The sequence below is a fragment of the Hylobates moloch genome, unplaced genomic scaffold (assembly GCF_009828535.3).
Source record: "Hylobates moloch isolate HMO894 unplaced genomic scaffold, HMol_V3 SCAFFOLD_2, whole genome shotgun sequence".
NCBI lineage: Eukaryota > Metazoa > Chordata > Mammalia > Primates > Hylobatidae > Hylobates > Hylobates moloch.
In genome coordinates, this window is record NW_026652277.1 from 152801603 (window position 1) to 152824790 (window position 23188).

General features: G+C 38.0%; 1 protein-coding gene across 7 annotated transcripts in view; it reads right to left on the reverse strand.

Moving 5' to 3' along the window:
• The window catches only part of HBS1L (HBS1 like translational GTPase), a 220996-nt gene extending 200879 nt beyond the window's left edge, over positions 1–20117 (reverse strand). For 2 of the 7 annotated variants that reach the window (XM_058435573.1, XM_032159465.2), the window contains exons 1-4: positions 19899–20098; positions 15817–15882; positions 7900–8025; positions 4031–4225 (exon numbers count right to left, since the gene is read on the reverse strand). In XM_058435573.1, coding sequence (XP_058291556.1) covers positions 4031–4225; positions 7900–8025; positions 15817–15882; positions 19899–19941 — 430 coding nt within the window. In that variant the 5' untranslated portion in view covers positions 19942–20098. Of the gene's footprint in view, positions 1–331; positions 2503–4030; positions 4226–7899; positions 8026–15816; positions 15883–19898 lie in introns of those variants that run through there. The other 5 variants (XM_032159491.2, XM_032159474.2, XM_058435575.1 and 2 more) reach the window with 5 other exon arrangements.
• Positions 20118–23188: the final 3071 nt, after the last annotated feature.

A 23188-nucleotide genomic window follows, 5' to 3' on the forward strand; every position in this document is an offset into this window, starting at 1 on the left:
TTGCAGTGAGCCGAGATCACGCCACTGCACTCCAGCCTGGGCAACAGAGCGACACTCTATCTCAAAAAAAAGAAGAAGAAGAAAGAAGAAAGAAGAAAGAAGAAGAAGAAGAAGAAGAGGAGGAGGAGGAGGGGGAGGAGGAGGGGGAGGAGGAGGAGGGGGAGGAGGAGGAGGAGGAGGAAGAAGAAGAAGAAGAAGAAGAAGAAGAAGAAGAAGAAGAAGAAGAAGAAGAAGAAGAAGAAGAAGAAAAAGAAGAAGAAGAAGAAAAAGAAGAAGCAGCTAAAGAGATCTGGTAAAATTCTCCGTTCAAAGAACATGCAACCATACTTGAAAACATTTTTTATATATTTATTTTAAAGTGTATACTTAGGACAAATGGTTTTTAAAAATGTATAAAAATAATTCACATATTAATCCAACTTCTACATTTACATGGTCCCTTAAAAGATTTTCATTTTATTATTATCAAAAATGTATTTCAACAATCTCCACAGTACTCTCAAAAGTCAGGAATTTTAAGATTTTCTAATAGAAAAATTTTAGTATTTATCCACAGAAAAATAATGAAACTAGGAATTATATCATATTTTAAAATATATTGTCTCAGCTATGCTGTGCCACATAAGAATAATCTTCACACTAAACTATAATAATCCCAAGTGCTGGCATTTTCGTTTAAGAACAAAGCACAAAAATATTTCATAGAAAAAAATATTTCATCATAAAAAACAATAGAAAGTTGAATGCTTCAAACAAAAATATCTGAGGTCTGATTTCACAACATCAAGTTTCCATATCCGCTTTGTAAACATATACTCAGTATAGGTTACCAACTTAAATAAAGCCAGTTATCACTGAAAGAAGACATAGTTAAAAAAAAAATTCAGTGCAAAAATACGTATCAACTAATCAACTGACCTACGACAATTTTCATAAAAATCAGAATTTGAATCCCATAATATAAAGTGATCCTCTGAAGACTTTAATTAAAAATAAAAAGCTCTACAACAGCAATCAAGTTTTCCTTTTGTTACTATTCTCTAGTAAATGCTTTTTTTTGATTAGCTTTTACAATGTCATCAGGTGATGCCGATTTGAAGTCAAATGGTGTTATCGCTACAAGTGGACTTATTTCTTTGTCATTTACATCTTGAACTTGTCTACTATAAAGAAAAGTCTTATAGAGGTCAAGGGTGCGTCGCTTGCAGCTTTTCAGTGGGTAACGAAGACACAGTGTTGAGGCAAAAGCTGAAGGTCTAGCAGCAAGGGCCTTGGTCCAAGACAGAGAAAAAGGTGGTTTCCTAGTCAGAGAGCCTTTATTGTTTTTCTTATTATCCTTAGCAAAATTGGAATTCTTCCCTAGCTTTGAACTTAGAACTTTAGTTCGTGATGACGGGGCAATAGATTGGTCTACTATAGGCTTTGGAACAAAATCTGGGTTTTTTATAAGGACACTAAGATCAATATTTGAATCTATTCCAGGAGACCTCGCTTCAGATAAACTGACCTCAAAGGACTCTTTCTTAATCTGAGAGTTGTCTACATCAATTGTTTCTGCAATCAATTCAGAAAGTGACAAATTCTCAAGGTCTCTTGTGGGAGAAGCTTTATGAAATGCCAATGATGACAGAGATCCTGTTAATTCTGATATTCCGGGTGACGACTGACAGCGATTTGCTAATTGTGACAGGGGAAAGGATCCCAAACTTAGATCTGTGAAACTGGCAGATGACTGGTTACAAAGGTCAGATAAAGTAAAGCACTGGCTTATATTGTTTTCTTTGTGTTCCTGAAACAGTTCAGTTAGGGATGGACTTTCACACTGAGAAAACTGCAAATTATCATTTTTAAAAGTGTGATTCTTGGCACTTTGTTCAACTAAAGAAACACTTCCAACTTCAGTTTCTTTACTAGCATTTAAATTATCAACAGTCATATTTTCCAACGAGCTAGTTAAGTACAAAGGATTATTTGAACTTCCTAAACTGTCCTGTACTGGAATGTTTTGAAAATCGGATAGTGAATTATTTTGAATATATAAAGAATTATTCGGTGTTGTGCTCTTTATGATTATGGTCTTTAAATCTGGTATTTCTTTGAATGCAGAATCATCTTTGGAAACGCATTCAGATGCATGAGGTCTCAACAAATCAGCATCTAGGTTCTTTGAAAGTAGACTTTCCAGACTGTCTGTAGATGATAATCTGACTGATGGCTGACTTTCACAGGAATCTCTTGACATATCATGAATTAGGTCAGCTAGTGAAAGTTCTTTTGTTAACTTACATGATTCTAGTTTCTTTTCACTTTTAAGTGTGTCAAGTTTCTTTTTTCTATGGAGTAAACAGTGACTTGGAACTGAAGAATTATGAGATAATCCATATTTTCCTACTGAGCTAGAAAAATCAAAGGGTTTGCTACTATAATCCAAATGATTTGCTGACTGAGGATAAGAACTTTGAACATTATCAGCTGAAACTTCAGAAGAAGAAAATAAGACTCCTTACCTTACAAGAGCCATTAATTTTCAGATGAATAGGTTGATATACGCAGAAGACAGTCACAGCAACCAAAAGGAAACATGAAATGAGGCATTTAATTACTAAATGCTTCTTTTGATTATGACATGAATAAAGTGATACTTGATCATTACTTAACATGAATACTCTACAAAACAATAAGGGAGTATTACCTTCCTTTACCAATTTAAAGTAACCTTTATACTCTGTTCACTGATACATACAATGTAAGTCAGTCAATGTTCTAATTTTCACGAATTTAAAAATGTGAGGTCTTAACCATAATTAAATTATAGTCAGGATTGTCTCAAATTCAAAAACTTCTTTAAAAAAACTAGGTTCATTTTATTCTGTATTTCAATGTATTAGAAACAAATAAGCAAACAACCCCGGGTAATTTCTACCACAATCTGGGATACACTATCAATACAAGATGACATATTACAGACTCATTCCCGTCACAGCCAGTTAAAAGTGCCCACCTATGTGCCCAGCATCCCCAGAAAACACACTCTTATTTCTTGGTAACAGGCTGTACGCAGCTTTGTTGTAGAAAAAATTTAGCCCAGAGGTTACAATAAACACTGACATAGTAAACAAATCGCCATACTCATACTGAGAGATAGCATGCCAATTAATATAATGCTACCACCTCAGTTCCCCTCTTATGTCCACTGAATTCCAAATTTAACCCCAAATTTTACAAATTTAAAATTAAATCTCTGGCTATAAAATGCAAAGTAGTATAATTATGATACTTACACCTAATTATTTTTAAATAAAATAAAATTATACATAATAAAAGCATAAAGGGATTTTTTTAACATTAATTAGCTGGCTGTTAATTTCCTTTTCCTATCTCATTAGAGTTAAAAAAAAAAACAAAAAGTTCTATAAGCTACTAACAAGAAGAAAAAGATGTCTTGTCTTATCTAATTTTATTTCCACTATGTTGTTATAAAATCAAGAAGTAAGGCCGGGTGCAGTGGCTCACGCCTGTAATCCAAGAACTTTGGGACGCCAAGGCGGGCAGATCACTTGAGGCCAGGAGTTCGAGAACAGCCTGACCAACACGGTGAAACGCTATCTCTACTAAAAATACAAAGAAAAAAAAAGCCAGGCATGGTGGCATGCACCTGTAATCCCAGTTACTTGGGAGGCTGAGTAAGGGCAGTCACTTGAACCCAGGAGGTGGAGGCTGCTGTGAACAAGATCATGCCACTGCACTCCAGCCTGGGTGACAGAGTGAGACTCTGTCTCAAAAAACAAACAAAAAAAATCAAGCAGTAAAATAACCACAAAAACAGGCTACAACAGAAGAAAAGAAACACAGTACTCATCCTAAAAATTCACAACTAGATCAACTGATAATCAAAAGTTAACAATAACATGCAAGATTTTCTTAATAGCTCAAGCAAATTAAATATTTTCTTAAAAGCTCAAGCAAATGAAAGCCTCTCTTTAGGCATTAACTATGAAAAACAAGTGAAAAAGAACAAGTAAAGGCATACCTTTTGCTATCTTTCCTGTAGATACTGTTCCCTCATTCTTGTCCTTCAAACTCTGCACTCTATCTTGTTCCAGAACCCCTGACAAAGCCTTCTGCACATCAAACTTGTTCTTCAGAACTGCTTCAATTAATATTTCATCTGGCACAGAATCTCCAAGTACCTCTCTCATGTGATCAAGGCATGAATAAAGACGAGCTAGAAAAGACAACAATGGTCAAAAGCTATACTAAATGGTGCAATGGAAGAACTTTTAATCTTCAAAACTGATTTTAAAATTTACAGCTGTATTAGAATATTCAACTCTCCTTTCTCTTTGGCAAAAATTATTTCTAATGATCGTATTTTTATCTACAATATACCTATCTTCCCTCATAAGGGGAACGATTTCGTTAATTTAAAAATCACTATAATAAAATGTCTCCTGAATAATAGTGACTAATGTTTCAAAAAAGTGTACATTGCACAGTATACACTAATATCTATTTTCAGTCACCAATGATGATGGTATCTGCATTGATCATTTTTTGCATGTACAGAAAGGAAGGGGTGAGTGTGGAACTATTTCTAATTTGTTAGTGAACCCAGTTACTCACGAAGTATATTTCTTATATTTCTCAAGCTGCTACCTTAAGTTTCCTTTTTGGCTAACTTCGGTTCTTCCCAGCTAACTAAAACAATCCTTAATGACTCTTTAAAAAACAGCAAGATAACATAATATAAAAATGCCATAAAAATAAGAAAGTCCAGGAGATTAAGGGGAGGATAGGCATTCTTTTTTTTTTTTTTTTTTTTTTTGAGACAGAGTCTCACTCTGTTGCCCAGGCTGGAATGCAGTGGCATGATCTCAGCTCACTGCAACCTCCGTCTCCCAGATTCAAGCAATTCTCCCACCTCAGCCTCCTGAGTAGCTGGGATTACGGACGCCCGCCACCATGCCTGGCTGATTTTTCTATTTTTAGTAGAGATGGGTTTCACCATGTTGGCCAGGCTGGCCTCAAACTCCTGACCTCAGGTTTCCACCTGCCTCGGCCTGCCTAAGTGCTGGGATTACAAGCATGAGCCACTGTGCCCAGCCAGCACTCACTTTTAAAAGAAAAAAATTTAAATCTGGAATTATCTAAGCTGTTTATGAATTTTAATTTTCTGATGACATTAGTATTAAAAGTAATTATTAATAATACTTATTAATGATGTAAAATCCGTAAGAGCAGAGAGGCTTTGTATCCCTAGAACCCTTTTCATCTCTAGTACCAGGTAACTAGGGGGCCAATGAATAAAAATGCATGATATATTCCTTCATATTTTTGTATAGCACTTGACAATTTTCACAATACTTTTATGTATATTTCCTTTGTAATCCTCATAATAGGATTACAAAAGAGCTAGATATATCAAGCAAATTCTAACTCAATAAAGATAAGATTGAAAATCATGGCACTACTAAGTTAGCAATAATCAAAATAGAATAGAGGTTTTCAAACTCCCTATTCCACAAAACCATTTCACAGAATGCAATTTATATTTAATTGTACGTGCTCATATGCTGAACAAGTAATCTACTGGCAATACGCTTCCTTTAAAAAAAAAAAAAAGTATTTGATACTTCTTTCATTGGCCCATTAATTATTAAAAATACATTCCTGAAATATTTGGGCAATTCTGCTTTGCTTCAATCTAAGATTAACTTTTAAAGGCTAATAAGCTATGGGATAATATTATCTCTTCGATAAATACATCAATTATTGAAACTGTAACAAAATACTTAGTATAGCTAGCTAGCATCAGGGCCTCCTCTTTTTTTTTTTTTTTTTTTTTTTACAGAGTTTCGCTGTTATTGCCCAGGCTGGAGTGCAATGGCGTGATCTTGGCTCACAGCACCCTCCACCTCCCAGGTTCAAGCGATTCTCCTGCCTCAGCCTCCCGAATAGCTGGGATTATAGGCATGTGCCACCACACCCAGCTAATTTTGTATTTAGTAGAAACGGGGTTTCTCCACGATGGTCAAGCAGGTCTCAAACTCCTGACCTCAGGTGATCCGCCCGCCTCGGCCTCCCAAAGTGCTGGGATTACAGGCGTGAGCCACCACGCCCGCCAGGCCTCTTCTAATTATAAAAACTATTTTCTGTACCCACCCAAAGAGGCAGTATCGTGAGAGGGTTAAAAGTAGAGGTTACAGAGTTAGGCTAGCTTGGTTCATATCCTAATGCCACTTACTAGCAGGTACAACCTCAAGCAAGTTATTTCTCAGTGTCTCATTTTCCTCTCTTGTAAAATGAGGGCAACTGTCCTACTTCATAAGGTTGTTGTAAAGATTAAAGATGCTAACACCTGAACAGTACATAGAAAGTACCTAAAGAGCATTAGCAAAAATCAGCTATGATCATTATTACTGTCATCACTTACATATAAGTCAGGTTGGAATGATTAACTTTTTCTCAAAAATAACTCTGAATTTCCTAACTCCTTAATCATTGTTCACTGAGGCATAGCAGGACAGAACTTCCATCCTATTCCTATCCTCTCTCCTTACAATCTTAACAATAATACTCTTTAAAAATACAATTAAAAAGTGAGTTCATACTACAGCTAGACTTTTATCCAGATTTTCCAATGTATTTTCAGAGTTGGTAAATCCCTTTTATTTCTCCTTTATCTGTTGTTTCCCTTTCTGCTTTCTACTTTTGTATATTCATGCTTTCTCTCCATTTTTCTTGAGTTGGTTAGCAGCCAGTATATATTTTATTTATTAACTCAAAGATCAACTCCCAGATTCATACATTTCTTGTTTTAAAATTATTACAAATTTTCAATGTAAAAACAATTATGTCGGGCACGGTGGCTCACGCCTGTAATCCCAGCCCTTTGGGAGGCTGAGGTGGGTGGATCACTTGAGCTCAGGAGTCCGAGACCAGGCCAATATGGTGAAACCCCATCTCTACTAAAAATACAAAAATTACCCATCTGTGGTGGCAGGCACCCATAATCCCAGCTACTCAGGAGGCTGAGGCAGGAGAATCCCTTTAAACTGGGAAGTGGAGGCTGCAGTGAGCCGAGACTGTGCCACTGCACTCCAGCCTGGGTGACAAAATGAAACTCTGTCTCAAAAAAAAAAAAAAAAAAAAATTATAGAACAAAGCCACACTCCAGAGAAAGATCAAATCTTCGTGCTATCAACAAATGGCATTATTGTTATACCTGGTCATTTCAGTTCTGCTATCAAATCTATGGCTTGAGTGATGTTTGAAGCCATGTCATGTTTGGAACTTATTTATAAAAGAAGAAAGCTAAAATATAAATATCTTCATTAAAATGTTTAAGAGAGTTGAAAATATGCAAAAACTCAGAACCGATGTCATTACCAAGTTCTATCTTGAAACTTAATTCACACAGATGTAAATCTTGAAACTTAATTCACACAGATGTAAATCCTGAGGACACTTATACAGTGTCACTTTAGACTGCAACTGGTTTTTTTTCAAACCTCTTGAACTTAACATCTTTGTAAGTAAAGGAGTTTATGTATTCTAATCATAAGCTCCACATACAGCTTATGAAACAATTAAATCGTCTGAAAAAGTTCTTCTTAACAAATCACTGGAGTTTCTCTCCCACAGAAAAAAATTTTAAATGGGATAGTTCAATTAAAATTCCAGTTACTAAACAATAGCCATACAATTTTTCAATCATACAGTTAAATACACTCCTCACAAAACATACTTAATAAAACATAAACTGTCCCTGAATATGAAAGATAAGTTTACATCATTACTGTTCATAGTCACTGTTATAAACACAATAAAACTGATAAATTCTGGTGTATTTGGTTATTAATCACTTTCAGATAACAGATACACTACTTTTTGCTATACCTTGATCAAATCCACTGAGCTGATGGTTCGAAACAGAATTGGAAGATTCTTTCAGATCTTCATAATCATATTCTTCCACAGGCTCAACGGAAGGTTTTTCACGCCGTGAATAAATAAACTGAGCAGCTAGAATATAAAATGATCAAAGAATGCTATGGTACAGCCATTTCCTATAACTTTTTTTTACAAAAGTTAAAGTAAAAATTAAAAATTCTAATCAATCACCTATAGTTACCCATATTTCATAATAAGGGATGAAAACAAAAACAATATCATACCAAAACATATATCTAAAATCCTACTCGAAGGTGCTTACAACTTATTATTCTCTTATAATATTCTTCCTTCTTTCCCCCAATCACTGAAACCATTCCACTCAGCCTACTTTCTCCCTGGTTTCCAAAATCTACCTTTCCTAATATCTCTTCTTTGTATACTATCCTGTGTTCCTTGAAATTTTCTCTTCGATACAAATATTTCAAACCAAATATCAAACTTCTAATTTACATAATTAAGAAAACACAAGGTGGCCAAGCACGGTGGCTCACCCCTGCAATCCCAGCACTTTGGGAGACCAAGGCGGGTAGATCACCTGAGGTCAGGAGTTCGAGACCAGCCTAGCAAATACAGTGAAACCCCATCTCTACTAAAAATATAAAAATTAGCTGGGCATGGTAGCAGGCACCTGTAATCCCAGCTACTCAGGAGGCTGAGGCAGGGGAACCGTTTGAACCCAGGAGGCAGAGGTTGCAGTGAGCCGGGATCACGCCATTGCACTCCAGCCTGGGTGACAAGAACAAAATTCCGTCTCAAAAAAAACACAAGGAAAGGAAAACACAAGAAGTGCTAAGTTTGCCTGAATCTAAGAGTTCATGGAAAATACAGACTTTAATCTTTAAACAACTCATGCTTTCAATCACACACTTTCAATCATACACTGACACTGTAAACTAGTGTCATATACCTAACCTTAAGTTTCAGACATCTGTGCTACTCTGCAATACTGCCAAACATCATCACTCAGTATATAACTGGGTATTCATATATATCTCATTAAGGAAAGGAAAGGCAGATTATCTAAATGCCAATAAATGCCTGAGTATCATAAATGAAACACAAGTGAGCAAAGGAGAAAATCACAGACATATCCACAGTACTAATGCTTCCAGCTCTACTGGATGGCCACTGAACTGAATCCTGGACACTGTGCTCAACTGTAAAGGAACAAAATTAAATATGTTAAGAAGGACAGAAATATAGATACAATATTCAAAAGACAAGGTATTATTAGAGGTATTATCTAGTTTTCTATAAGAGCACAAAACATGTTAAGTTCATTGACTTGTGCATAGGTTATCAGGAAGATATTATTTATTAAAGGGAAGCTACATTCAAAATTTATAGATATACAATCACATTGGGGGGTAGAGAAAAAGACATCAAAATGTATAGATAACGCATAGAACATAAAGCTGCAGTGTGTGTGTAACACCTATACTCAGAAGGTTAAAGCAGAAGCACTCTCTATTCATTGTAAAAGTCAATGGCCTTACAAATTAGGAGGGAGGGCAAAGAAGAAAAACGTAATGATTTATTTTAAAAGCCAAATGAGTAATACCAGACAACAAGCACTGTGGAAGCACAGAAGTAACCAATGAAGACTGGAGCATTATAATAAAGGAGGTAGGAATATAGGGAAAATTGAAGAGGTGGAAGAGATCCTGAACAAGGAGAACAGAGTAAGTGAAATATTAATAAAGAGCAGTTGAGAGAATTCAATCCGTTCTACTATAATGCATGTTTCCTTAAAACAAATTACCTCTTGTCAATGGGCTATGAAAGTGTAACATTGAGGATGCTTTAGTTTATGAAATTTTTCTCCCAAAACTTCAAAGTTTTGCATCACTGCATAATAACAACACATATAAAGTCTGATAACACCAACCACAGAGAAATATTATGCTGTAAGATAACTGTATCGTAATGCCACATAGCTCCACATTCTTCTCCTTGGCTCAGTTTGGACGTGTGCCCTGTTTGGAGAGCCCTTACTGCTTGGCTCTCCAAGGTCTGTGAGCATTGTGCCTTTACAATATTATCCTTTAGTTTCAACCCTTTCTTACATCTCCTATCAAGCTTTCACCTTTTTTAAAAGTGTAAAATCCTATATTTACTGGAGTACTTGTTAGGAAATTAATGTATCTTTTCAAATGTGCAAGCATTTTTATTAAGATAATTATTTCTGTTTGCACTCTATAGATGGAGTGGTTTGTCCTGATCTTTTTTTCTGTAAGTTGTTAATTTTAGTATATAATTCTGAAGACCACAAAGTTTTTTAAGAATGCACGTTATGTTGTGTATGTATGTATGTGTAGGAATATAGATATCCCTATTTTCCCCCTCTCGTGCAAGTAGATAACAACACTGGTATAAGGTCAGCATGGCTAAATAGGCGAACAGACATCCTATTTCATAAATTCTCTTAAGAGGATAACTTTTTTTCACATTACAAATCTCAGAATTAGAGATGTGTCTTTCAATCAAATGACATCTTAGCATTACATAATACTTAGACTGATAGCCTTTTGTTTTAAAGTGGTCCTTAAAATAATGATACACCTTACAATTCATGGCATTTTAGATTTAATAAAATGTGGTATAAATGAGGCCCTTTGGTCCCTGGTGCTTTCCCGGCTTTAATAAACTGTATTCAGTTTCGTCTAAAAGTAACAAACATACTTCCCCCAACTTCTCCTCCTACCCATGAACTAGGAGGGAGAAACCTAAGACAAATTAAAAAATTAAGTGAGGCATGAAATCAGATGTTTCCCTCAACAAGTTTCAGTCAGGAAATACTGACAGGGAAGAGGAAGTTTTCAATGTACAGGTTTCTCCTCTGCCTGCCAGGAGATATTTTTTCTGCGGTGGGGTCGGGGGTGGTCCTATACCACCACACACACCCAACACATAACTCCAATTCAAAAACCTATACTGTGGCCACTATTTTGGAAGTAGTAATGGTTGGATTTGCAAAGGGTGGGTGGGGGGAAGAGTAAGAAAACTCCCCCAGGAGAAGTATTGGGTCGGTGCAAAAGTAACCGCAGGTCTTTCCATTACTTTCAAAGGGTGGGTGGGTGAGGCGGGAAGCGGTCCAAACCTCTGAAGTTGTACTGAGAGCCCCAAAAGCAACAAATACAACAAATAAAGGAGTGAGAGAAAGTAATGATGAGAAAATGGTAAATACAAAATGCTATTCTCTAAAATTTTAAATCACAAACTCTGATGGAAGTGCTTTCTGAAAAAATGGACACCTATAATTTTTAAAATTTAAGGCATTTTGACAAACATAAAAGTGCAAAGAATTCAAAACCTAACACCTGAAATTTCCTACAATGGTTTCCTAAACATCTTAAAATAAAAATCACATGAGGCATTCATTAAAAATACAGATTTCTAGGCTTCTTCCCCTGGAGATTATGATTCAGTGGTGCTGGAATGAAGCAGGAAATTTGTATTCTTAAGAATTATTCTGGCCAGGCACAGTGGCTCATGCCTGTAATCCCAGCACTTTGGGAGGCCCAGGCAGGTGGATCACCTGAGGTCAGGAGTTCAAGACCAGCCTGGCCAACATGGCAAAACCCCATGTCTACTAAAAATACAAAATTAGCTGGGCGCGGTGGCGGGCACCTGCAATCCCAGCTACTTGAGAGGCTGAGGCTAGAGAACTGCTTGAACCTGGGAGCCAAGTGGAGGTTGAGGTGAGCTGAGATCGTGCCACTGCACTCCAGCCTAGGCTACAGAATGAGACTCCGTCTCAAAAAAAAAAAAAAAAAAAAAAAAATTACTCCCAGCAGATTCATATCACAAGGTAAGATTAAGAAACACTGGTGTCCTACAAGTCTCCCCTTTATTCTGGCCCACCTATACACCACTTTGTGGACCATGATCAGTTATCTGCACAAAATACTAGCTCCCTTACTCAAAAAACTCCAATAAGTTGACACTAAAAACACAAAATTAGAAACTGTCTTTCACAATTTCATTCCTATTTTCTTTCCTAGCCCTCTTTCCTCCTGCCACTTGCATTAATCCTGGTAGTATGATGAAACAAGCCTCACTTAGAGGCCATTGCTTAAGCAACGTTGTTTCCTCTAGCTGGGATGCTATTCTTACTCCCAAATTTACTAGCTTCAATCCCACCTCCTTCTAGAAGCCTTCCCAGACTCCTTCAGTCAGGGTTATTTTCTTTACCCACAATACTGTTGTAGCAAGTTATTTGAACAAGACTTTAAACAAGCTTCCTTATACCAAACTAATTTATAAATGTATTAGAACAGTGTTTTTCTTACAAAAAAAAAAGAATGTACAATAAAGGTGTGAAATTAGAATGGAGCAAATAAAGATTACTTCTAATCATATTAGCTGAAACAAAATACATCACCATTCAAATAAAGTTTTATGTACAAACTCCTTTTGCTACCCCCCACTCTTTGACATAGGTTCAATACTCAGTATCAATCTTTCTAAAAGAAAGAAAAGTTAACATTTAAAAATCACCATCCTAGGCTGGGCATGGTGGTTCACACCTATAATCCTGGCACTTTGGGAGGCCGACACAGGAGGATCACTGGAGCTCAGGAATTTGAGACAAGCCTGGACAGCGTAGTGAGACCAGGAAAATTGGGCTTAATAGAATTCAAAAAAATATACAAGTGCTGATGAATTTTAGAGAGAAATTCCAATTAATTGATAAAGTCATTCAATTATCAGACTTCATTACAACATGAATACAATCAGCTTTTCAATGACATTAGCTGCTTAAGAATAGAAAATATTCTTCTAAAACCATTCATTTTTTATTGAAAATTACTTGGAAAATATACCACTATAGAGGAAAGTAAGTTTCTTATCTGATGTCACTGCTATTTTTTAAATGTTTTGAAAAATTTAAAAATCCAAAGTCATATGCTTTTGTTAAAAATATCAGTTTGTCACAGAAGAAACCAAAAACATTTAACTATCTCCTGCTTTGCTAAGATCAGTTGGCTTCTTGGTGTGTTCAAAAAGTAACTCTCAGAGTCAGACTGTCCTGAATACAAACCACAGGTAAGAGCCACATCAAAAGCTATGAGAGACACATGGATAAACTCTGACTCTGTCCTCAAGAAAGCTAGGCCATAAATGCAAATCTCAGAGAAACACCCTTTGAAGGTCTTTGTGTACTATTACGTTATTATCCAAGATAACATAACATTTATCCAGAGAAGCCTAGATCAACGACTGTGTTAACCTGCAATATTAAGGTGTCTTTCAGTAATCCCCCCTGAAAGATTCCACGCTTATACAAAGTCATATTCAACCAACTTCCAAGTCCTGTAGACCTCAACTCCTGTAAATTTTCTCTTGAATGTATTTCCAAATCCAATGCTACCACTCTTGCCCTAAACAAATGGTTCTCAATGCATACCAAGAGCATACCCCAGTGGGCTTGTTAAAACATCTGCTATGCCTCACTCCCAGTTTCTGACTCTTGGGTGGAGTCCCCAACGTTGCATTTCTAACAAACTCTCAAGTGATGCTGACGGTTCACTTTGAGAACACTGTCCTAAAATAGCCTCATCTCCTCTAGATAAATACATATAACAATTATAAATATTTATACAATAGCCTCTTCACTCCCCAGACAACACAACCAGCCAGTAGGTTGGAATCCCCTCTTTAAAAGGCTGAATCCCAGCTCTAAGATTCAGGGACCTTCTGAGGCACCAGCATCAGCCACGCAGTGTCTCCCTGCCCAGAGGTCTAAGTCCTGGCCCCACAGTCCCTCTTGTGAACTTCAGAGGTAAAGCAGCAAAGAACCCTCTCCTTAAGGTCTAAGTCACAGCTCCAAGGAGCCTCCACCAGCTTCTAAATGGTGGTTTCAACCTTGCCTTTTGTTCCCCTAAGAATTAGGGACAGTAAAGTGCTTCCTGAATTTACTACCTTCTTGATATTCTGGTTGCACTTTTTGCATTATTTGTTCTATAATACCTGGTTAACAACTTTTTATGTTAAATGTTCTCTGATAAAATAACTGGTGCAATTTTTATCTCCTAACAGAATATGGACTGATAACAGTGAAACATTAAAAGATGAGAGGAAAAGCCACAATTAAGCTAAATGAGAAAAGTACTTGACCAGAAGAGCAGGCCTGTAAATAAAGAGCGAGATGCATTTCAGAATAACCAGTTAACAGGAAAAGGATGACAGAGTAGATATGATAAAGACAACTTCTAGCATATCTATGCCTTTATAAAGAAAAAGAAATTATAAAAGTCAGAAGGGGCATATTTGGTCTGCAGAGGCTAAAAATGGGATGAAAGCAGGTACAGTTTATAAGACAGCCCAGCAGACTAGAGGGTAATTAAGACAAGAAGGATGTATTAGTCCATTCAGGCTGCTATAACAAAATGCCATAAACTAGGTAGCTTATAAACAGAAATTTCTGACAGTTCAAAGGCTAGGAAGTCCAAGATCAAGGCAGTCTGTGTGTGGTGAACACCCGCTTTCTGGCTCACAGACAGCACCTACTTGCTATGTCCTAACATGACAGAAGGGCAAGAGTTCTCCTTGGGACCTCTTTTATTAAGGCACTAATCCCATTTATGAGGGCTCTACCCTCATGGCCTAATCACCTCCCCTCCCAAGGGCCCCACCTCCCAATACCATCACTTTGGGGGTTAGAATTTCAACATGTGAATCTGGGGGAAACACAAACATTCAGACCATGGCAGAAGACTCTGAAAGAAATGTTAGTTATATCAAACCTTTAAACTTGTGAAAAATGAGTTTTATAAATTACATTTATGCTATACCCAACTATAGGTAAATATACTATTATACTCTCTTTTTATACCATACTAATTTTTTTTTCCATTTTTTGAGATGGAGTTTAGCTTTTGTTGCCCAGGCTAGAGTACAATGGCGTGATCTCAGCTCACTGCAACCTCTGCCTCCCGGGTTCAATCGATTCTCCTGCCTCAGCCTCCTGAGTAGCTGGGATTACAGGCACTCGCCATCATGCCTGGCTACCTTTTGTATTTTTAGTAGAGGCGGGGTTTCACCATGTTGGCCAGGCTGGTCTCGAACTCCTGACCTCAGGTGATCCACCTGCCTCAGCCTCCCAGAGTGCTGGGATTACAGGCGTGAGCCATCGTACCCGGCCTATACCATACTAAAATTTAGCAGGGCATTTTAACCTGTGTAGATGGTAGGCTGAAATTTGAAGACAAATGTAGTGTTAGGGAAATAAGTGACAGGAGGATCAGGATTAATGACTCAGCCTTTGCTGGGAAGAATATATGAATGTTTTCCTTATATGGTGGCAGAGAAGAAATCTTTGGGCTGATAATCTAGAAGATGCAGCTCTGACGTGGAATCATACAGAAATATGAATGCCAAATTCCTCTGTGGCTCCAAAAGAAGTCTGAACTACATGTATTGGTTTATTTACCAAACTGTTTAACAACAGATAAAGTACTGTACAAAGGAAAGTCTAGGCATAACACCTCCATGTTTCTAATACTCAAAAGATCTTTGAGGATGTAATGGCTGCCTGCCTCCAGAGGCTTCAGAATTTCATTATTGACTAAATTACCATTTTAGTATATTTAGATTAACTGCATGATGCAAAGTATGTTGGAAAAAAAGCCACAGTCTTTTTCATATTATTTAAAACTAAATAATAGAATCACAAGTTTAAATTCTACTCACAGGAAAAGAAATTATTTTATATGCCTTTAAAAATTAATATATAATTAACTTTTTAAATGTTATATATTACAGTCTCACAGAACACTCCAGTCCTTGAACGACTAACATTTACTTTATGTTTTTAAACACCAAATCCAAGGAATCAAATTATTTTTAAAAATTCACCTGTTGATGGCGAAATACAATAATCATCCTCTACAGACTGGCCATAGAGATCATCATCTTCAAAATCTAAAATAAAGACAAAAGAGATAAATTCATTTACAAGTTCTTTTTATATTCTTAGTTACTAATGAGGAAGCATCTGAATCCTCTCCAAAATAAACTGTTTATCAAAATTTAAGGAACCTAGAATGTCTATTTTCAAAAAAACTCTAAGAATTTCACCCACAAAATAGGTTATTTACTAACTCTATATTTATAAAGACATACACAGTTCTTCGGTTGTTAAATTAATTGGGTTTACCCAGGTCCCAAGTTTTCACCTCATAGGATCAAATATAATAATCCTATAAAAAATATACTTGAGGCCAGGCACGGTGGCTTATGCCTGTAATCCGAGCACTTTGGGAGGCCGAGGTAGGCGGATCATGAGGTCAGGAGTTTGAGACTCGCCTGACCAATATGGTGAAACCCCGCCTCTACTAAAAACACAAAAATTAGCTGGGCATAGTGGTGTGCACCTGTAATCCCAGCTACTCTGGAGGCTGAGGCAGGAGAATCACTTGAACTCAGGAGGTGAGGTTTCAGTGAGCCAAGACCGCGCCACTGCACTTAGCCTGGGCAACAGAGCAAGACTCTGTCTCAAAAAAAAAAAAAAAAAAAAAAAGAAAAAAAAAAACTTAGTCTCTCCAGTGCTGACAAAAATCTGAAATAAACCATTTTTTTCACCAAGTTCCCTCTATAACCAAAGCACTTCTCTTCCACAGAACATGGGGGTATACAATAGATCATGAAAGTAGTATTTCTTTATGGAGAGCTAGGTAACATCTATACAAACCAACTTACCCTAAACTCCCTATGCCCACCCGCTGATTGCTAACTGCCTTTTTTTCTGCTTCCTGAGATATGCTCTTTGCCTAGATTTTCCTAGGCCATTTCTTTCTGCTAGTTAAGGTTCCAGCTCAAATGTCTCCTCTTTGCACAAGTCTTCCCTGACCACTCTGGGTAAAGCAGTAAGCCCCTCTGCTACTGTTACCCTCCAGCACACTTACCCAATTTACAGAGCACTACGCCTGTTCACTACATGAGACTATTAGCTTCTTCAGGGCAAGACTTGGTTTAGCCAACTACCTGGCACATATGGAGCACTAGATTAATATTTATTATAAATTAATGAATCAAACTAATTACAACTAAAACCCCACAAAGAACATAAATATATTTACATAAATTTCATTTGACAAACACTAACACCATGCCAGGGAGTAGCTGAGACAACTGTGGTATAACAGCGAACACATTTCCAGTTATCACCGCACCTAAAATCTGACAAGGAATACACACAAGATAATGGGCAATTACAAAACCATGTGACAAGTACCTGATGTGAGAAACACAGAGCAATTTGGGAACACACACATGAATGACAAAACTAGAACTGGGAGTGGGGTAGCTAGGGAAAGATCCCCATGAATATAATATCCAAACCAATTCCAAAGGATAGAGTTAGCTAGTTTCTGAGGGTATTCATGCAGCAGGAACAGCATGCTCAAAGGCTGAGACCAAATGCTTACAGCAAAGAAAAATTAGATAAGTGCTACTATTGGGCAAAAATGTATATGATTAAATAAATTATTAGATCACAATCCCAAGTTAATAAAAATTTATTTGCAAATAAACAAGGGGCCATTCACAAACAAAATACTTTTAGATACTGAAGACAACAACAGGCCAGGCATCGTGGCTCACACTTGTAATTCCAGCACTTTGAGAAGCCGAGGAGGGAGGATCTCGCTTGGGCCCAGGAGTTTGAGTCCAGCCTGGGCAACATAGCCAGATGCTGTCTCTACTAAAATAAAAAATTAACCGGGCATGGGGGCACATGCCTGTAGACCTAGCTACTCGGGAGGCTGAGGCAGGAGGATTGCTTGAGCCCGGGAGTTGGAGGTTACAGAGAACTATGATCATGCCACTGCACTCACACTCCAGCTTGGCCAACCAACAAAGTGAGATCCTGTCTCTTAAAAAAAAAAAGTAAGACTCTTTTTTACTAGGTCAGTTTGTCAATGCTGAAGTTGACCCTGAAGTGCCACAACATAAAAAGATGAAGAGAATTCTTTCCTGCAATCTTCATAGTTTGTTTCCTCAATCAACAAAATTATGGAATATTTACTACATGTAAAGAACATTGTGCCAGCTACTTACAGTATGGATTTTGCCTTCCTGAGACTTTTAAATCAGTGACTGAGGCAGTCATGTAAAGTATTACATAAATTACAGAGAAAAACAAAGTGGGAGTTAAGTAGCAGAACCAGTAGGTTTTAGAACACAAACTCTCTCTAATGAGGTTATATTACTTAAGAGAATTTTGAAATTATTATTCTGAGAATTCAAGAGAAAGCCTAATCGGGAAGAAGAGAAATAAACTAGACCTTGATGAGCACAACTTTTATAAACAAGAAAAGGGGATGAACCTCCTTAATGTTACAGGAACAGCTTGGTTATGATGTCACCAATTGTTCCAAAGAAACATGACAACATGACAACCTGACCTCAAGAAGCCAAGGTGCTCCCTGAGGCCAACTACCTCTCCTCCATGAAGCATTCCTTCACATAGAAATCCTGCTTAAATTCCCCCCAATCCATTCGGAATTAAGTGTTCTCATCTGTGTATCCCTCCCATAGCGTTTTCTCAGTACCTTTTGTAGCATTTTTCATACTCTAATAATCTGTAACTCGTATAATCTTCTCCTTTTAGACCACCCTCAAATATCTTACTGTCAGTCCTCAAAGCTTAGAACAGTACTCTAAGCACTAACTTAATGGTGGTTGAGGAAATGATAAACAACTATCCAAGAAATGAATGAATAATAATTAGACCTATTCATGTACTTTATATTTGCAAAAATATCTCTCAGTCTAAAGTCATTTCTTAGGTGACAATGGTCCACATGCAATACCATCCATTGCAACATTTATTTAAAAGGGCCTCCATTCTAAAGTAACCACCAGAAAATTCACATGTTCTAGACGGACTGAGGTCACAGGTTCCAAATGAAGAACAAGGTGTTAGCTGCCCTCACTCTAGTTAAAGCATACTGATGTTCTATAATAATCTACTGGGGTGCCAATGACAATCACCAACATATTAAGCACTACATGTTCTGCACTTCGCAAAGCGTAGTTCTTTATTCTTCTGCATTAGTTCATTTTTGTTTATATTTTTAGTTTATGTGATGCTTGGTGATGCCTACAGTTATCTACTGCATGAAGAGGGATGTGCTCCTCCTAAAAATAATTCTAACTCCTGTTAACGCCTACAGAACATTCATATAGACATTTTTCTTTTATTTCATTTTTTAATATCAAAAAGTCCTTTCCCATACACTCTTTCCTCTAGTACTGCCGTTTATTTAATTTCAAAATACATTTATATCAAGCATTACCAGCCAAGAACTAGGTATAAACTTCACGATCCATCTGATCGACTCATTCTTTGGGCCTTTTTAACATGTGTCTTTTCTACTGTCTCCTAAGTTTCCACTTTGAAATTCGTTGAAAAATAAATTAGCGCAAATTGGTTCTGCACTAAGTATGTATGGACATACACAAAAGGTTTATCATGTAAATCTAACACAGGTACAGGTCCGTTGAATGTAGGTATTAAGTCAATCTGTGTTTTACAAATAAGCAACGTTTCATGGACATTTCTCAAAGGGGATCTGGGAGAGAGAAGCTAGAAGCAGGCACGTGAGTGCCCGACATGGGAGGAAACAATGGAAGAGGTGATAATGCTTACGTGCCTATATATCACCGGATCCCAACCTCACCAATGTCCTACCCATACGACGCTATGCAGCACCTCCCCCTCCCCAAATAAAATCAACCCCAGAGGGCAGAAATCATGACTTAAAAACGACGGCATTTGGCGGCACTAGGAGGCCTGTCATATTCCCCAACTGGGGCTCTCCCAATCCCGACAGGGCAACACTGACGAGAAACTCACAGATTGAAGTGGATGCCAACGGGCTAGGATCCCAGCTGTAACCGGGAAAAGAACTTCCCGGCATGACCCTGCCACCTACCTTCATCGTAGTTATAGCCTCGAACATTCCGATGCCGGGCCATGACGGCGGAGAGGGCGTTTGCCACAGCCCTTTAACTCCTTCCAAAACACTCCGCTTAGATACTGATAAGGCGCCAATTGCGGCCTGGAGAACCCGTATACGCCATTTTGGCTTCCCGCAGCCTCTGCGCCGAACGCCTGCGCAAGCGCGACGTCTTATCTGTGCACCGCGCGACGGCAATGCCTCAGGGTCGCTGTCCGCCTCCCTGAGGGCGCATGCGCACTGCTGCGCATGGCGGGACGATTGCGGGGAGGCTTTGGGAGTGGCCCCACCCAAAGGTTGGGCGACGGAGGGGGATGGAGAAATCCCGCCGCCTAGAATTGACTGGTTTGAACTAAATGTTGCAAGCTGGGAACCTTGAGCTACCTAAGCCAGCGTTCTGGATTATTTTCCAAATTTGGTTTCTGATAATCTGAGAAAGCTATGTGCTCAGTAAGAGCAGGGACCTTGTTTTATCAAACTTCGATCTTTCATTAGGCACACAGTGGGCATTCAACAAACTTGTGTAAACTTGGAATCAGATTTAGCCCAGGCCGGTGCGGTGGCTCCTGCCTGTAATCCCAGCACTTTGGGAAGCCCAGGAGGGCGGATCGCTTGAACCCAGGTGTTCGAGACCAGCCTGAGCAACATAGCGAGGCTCCACCTCTACAAAAAATACAAACACTAGCCGGCCCCGTGGTGCAGACCTGTAGTCTCAGCTACTGAAGAGGCTGAGGTGGGAGGATCCCCTGAGCCCGGGCGGTCGAGGCTGCAGTGAGATCGGGCCTCTCTATTCCAGCCTGGGCGACAAAGTGAGACCTTATCTCAAACAAACAAACAAAAAAAAAAGAGTCCAAGCTTTAGAGAAGGAAATAAGGCTATTTTTAAACGAGTATATATGATTAAATTGAGACCCTGGCTATAATAGATCACCCTGCTTTCATATAATTTACGACTTCATGTATTCACTCCGCTCGGCATTACTATCTCTAGTAAACAGCGATTTGCCCTTAGCTATGTACACGATTTTAGCTATATAAACGATATTTATCAGTATCATAAAGAAGGATTCACTGAACATTCATTGAACACATAATTGTGTGTAACATTGCGAGTATTAAATATAGCTTTTTAGACATAGCACTGGCCTTAGGTGGTAATGCTGAATGTTGTTGATGCATGAATCTATAACCTACTATTAAATGTCCTCATTTCTTAGAACATAAAGTTAATAATGCTATATAAGAAACCAACCTCATTATACTGAACAAACAACTTCAGTTTTAGCTTGTGTTTTTGAAATGATGATACTTCACATCAAAGGCAAATGTCAAATTCTAGAGATAATTAAAAGCTTACTCAGCTTTTTGCTATGCACAATAGAAATAAGAGTAATCCAAATTTAGTTTATATTTGTAAGTGGCTTGGAACGTAATTTATTCATGCATTTGAATGTGTTTGACTACAAAAATAGTTGTTTAATGTAGCTCCAAGATAAAATTTTACAGAAAAATAGAGATAGTTGCTAATGTTACATGGCTTAAGTGTTTTTATTATTTTACACCCTTAGGTAATTTTTATTTTGCAGCCTGTTTCTTTGTAAAATGGAGATAGAGACACTAACTCACAAACTGTGAATAATTTATCCATGTAAGAGGATTTATCACAGATCATAGTAGGTGCTTAAAAATATTGTGTTATTGGCTGGGCACGGTGGCTCACTCCTGTGATCCCAACACTTTGGGAGGCTGAAGCAGGCGGATCATGAGGTCAAGAGATCAAGATCATTCCGGCCAACATGGTGAAACTCCCTGTCTCCTAAAAATACAAAAATTAGCCAGGTGTGGTGGCGCACGCCTATAGTCCTAGCTACTCGGGAGGCTGAGGCAGGAGAATCGCTTGAACCCGGGAGGCAGAGGTTGCAGTGAGCTAAGATTGTGCCACTGCACTCCAGCCTGGCGACAGAGCAAGACTCTGCCCCACCCCCCCCAAAATTATGTTATTAAAATACAAATGGCAGCTTCCACTCCACTGTAATTGTCAATTACAAGCTTGACTACAGCTCACTGAGGTATGAACTGAATGAGTTATAGACCACATAAGCAAAGTACTACAGGAACAATGAATAAGAAAAAGTTACTTCTGTCAGATAATATATAATTTGCCCTTAGGTCGTCAATAACGCACTCCTTTAAAACTCTAAATATTGCACAGCATCTACTGCATCTCAAATAATAGAGCCTCGATGATAGCAAAGCCTTCACTGACTTCTTCAGAAAAAGTTAGGATTGTTCCACTCCCCTCAGGACTCTGTAGGTGTGGACAGGGCACCGTGGCTCACGCCTGTAATCCCAGCACTTTGGGACACTGAGGCGGGTGGATCACCTGAGGTCAAGAGTTCCAGACCAGCCTGGCCACCATGGTGAAACCCCCAGCTTCTACTAAAAATAAAAAAAAATTAGCTGTGCGTGGTGGTGGGTGACTGTAATCCCAGCTACTCGGGAGGCTGAGGCAGGAGAATCGCTTGAACCCAGGAGGCAGAACTTGCAGTGAGCCAAGATCATGCCACTGCACTCCAGCCTGGGCAACAGAGTGAGACTCCATCTCAAAAAAAAAACAGGAAAAAAAAGAATCTTTGCAATGAAATCTCTTCCAACCCTGTACCTTGGGTCTCATGTTAGCAAATAAGCAGTTAGCATAGAAATAGACCTTTGGTTTCCAAAGCTGAAACTTTGGAATTTCAAGGTAAAGTTGTGCAATTAAACTATTAAAATTAATAAATTAATTGGCACTACCAATACACAAAATTGTATATGTTATACACTGTATAATTTGTTTACAATTGTGAATATAGTTGTATAAATTATATATACAACTATATGTATAATTTATATAGAAGGTATATAATTGATAGATAATTGGATAAAATTATAAAATTTTATATATAATCATGAAACTATTATTTATATACAATAGAAACAATAGAAAAATAAAAATTAAAAATTAATTAGCCACATTAGCATAGAAATATCATCCATCCAGGTGCAGTGCTCATGCTTGTAATCCCAACACTTTGGGAGGCCAAACCTAGAGGTTAGCTTGAGCCCAGGAGTTCGAGGCCAGCCTGGGCAATGTAGGGAGAGCCTGTCTCTACACAAAATACAGAAATTATCCAGGTATGGTGGTGTATGCCTGCAGTTTCAGCTACTTGGGAGGCTGAGGTGGGAGAATTGCTTGAGCCAGGGAGGTCAAGGCTGCAGTAAGCCCTG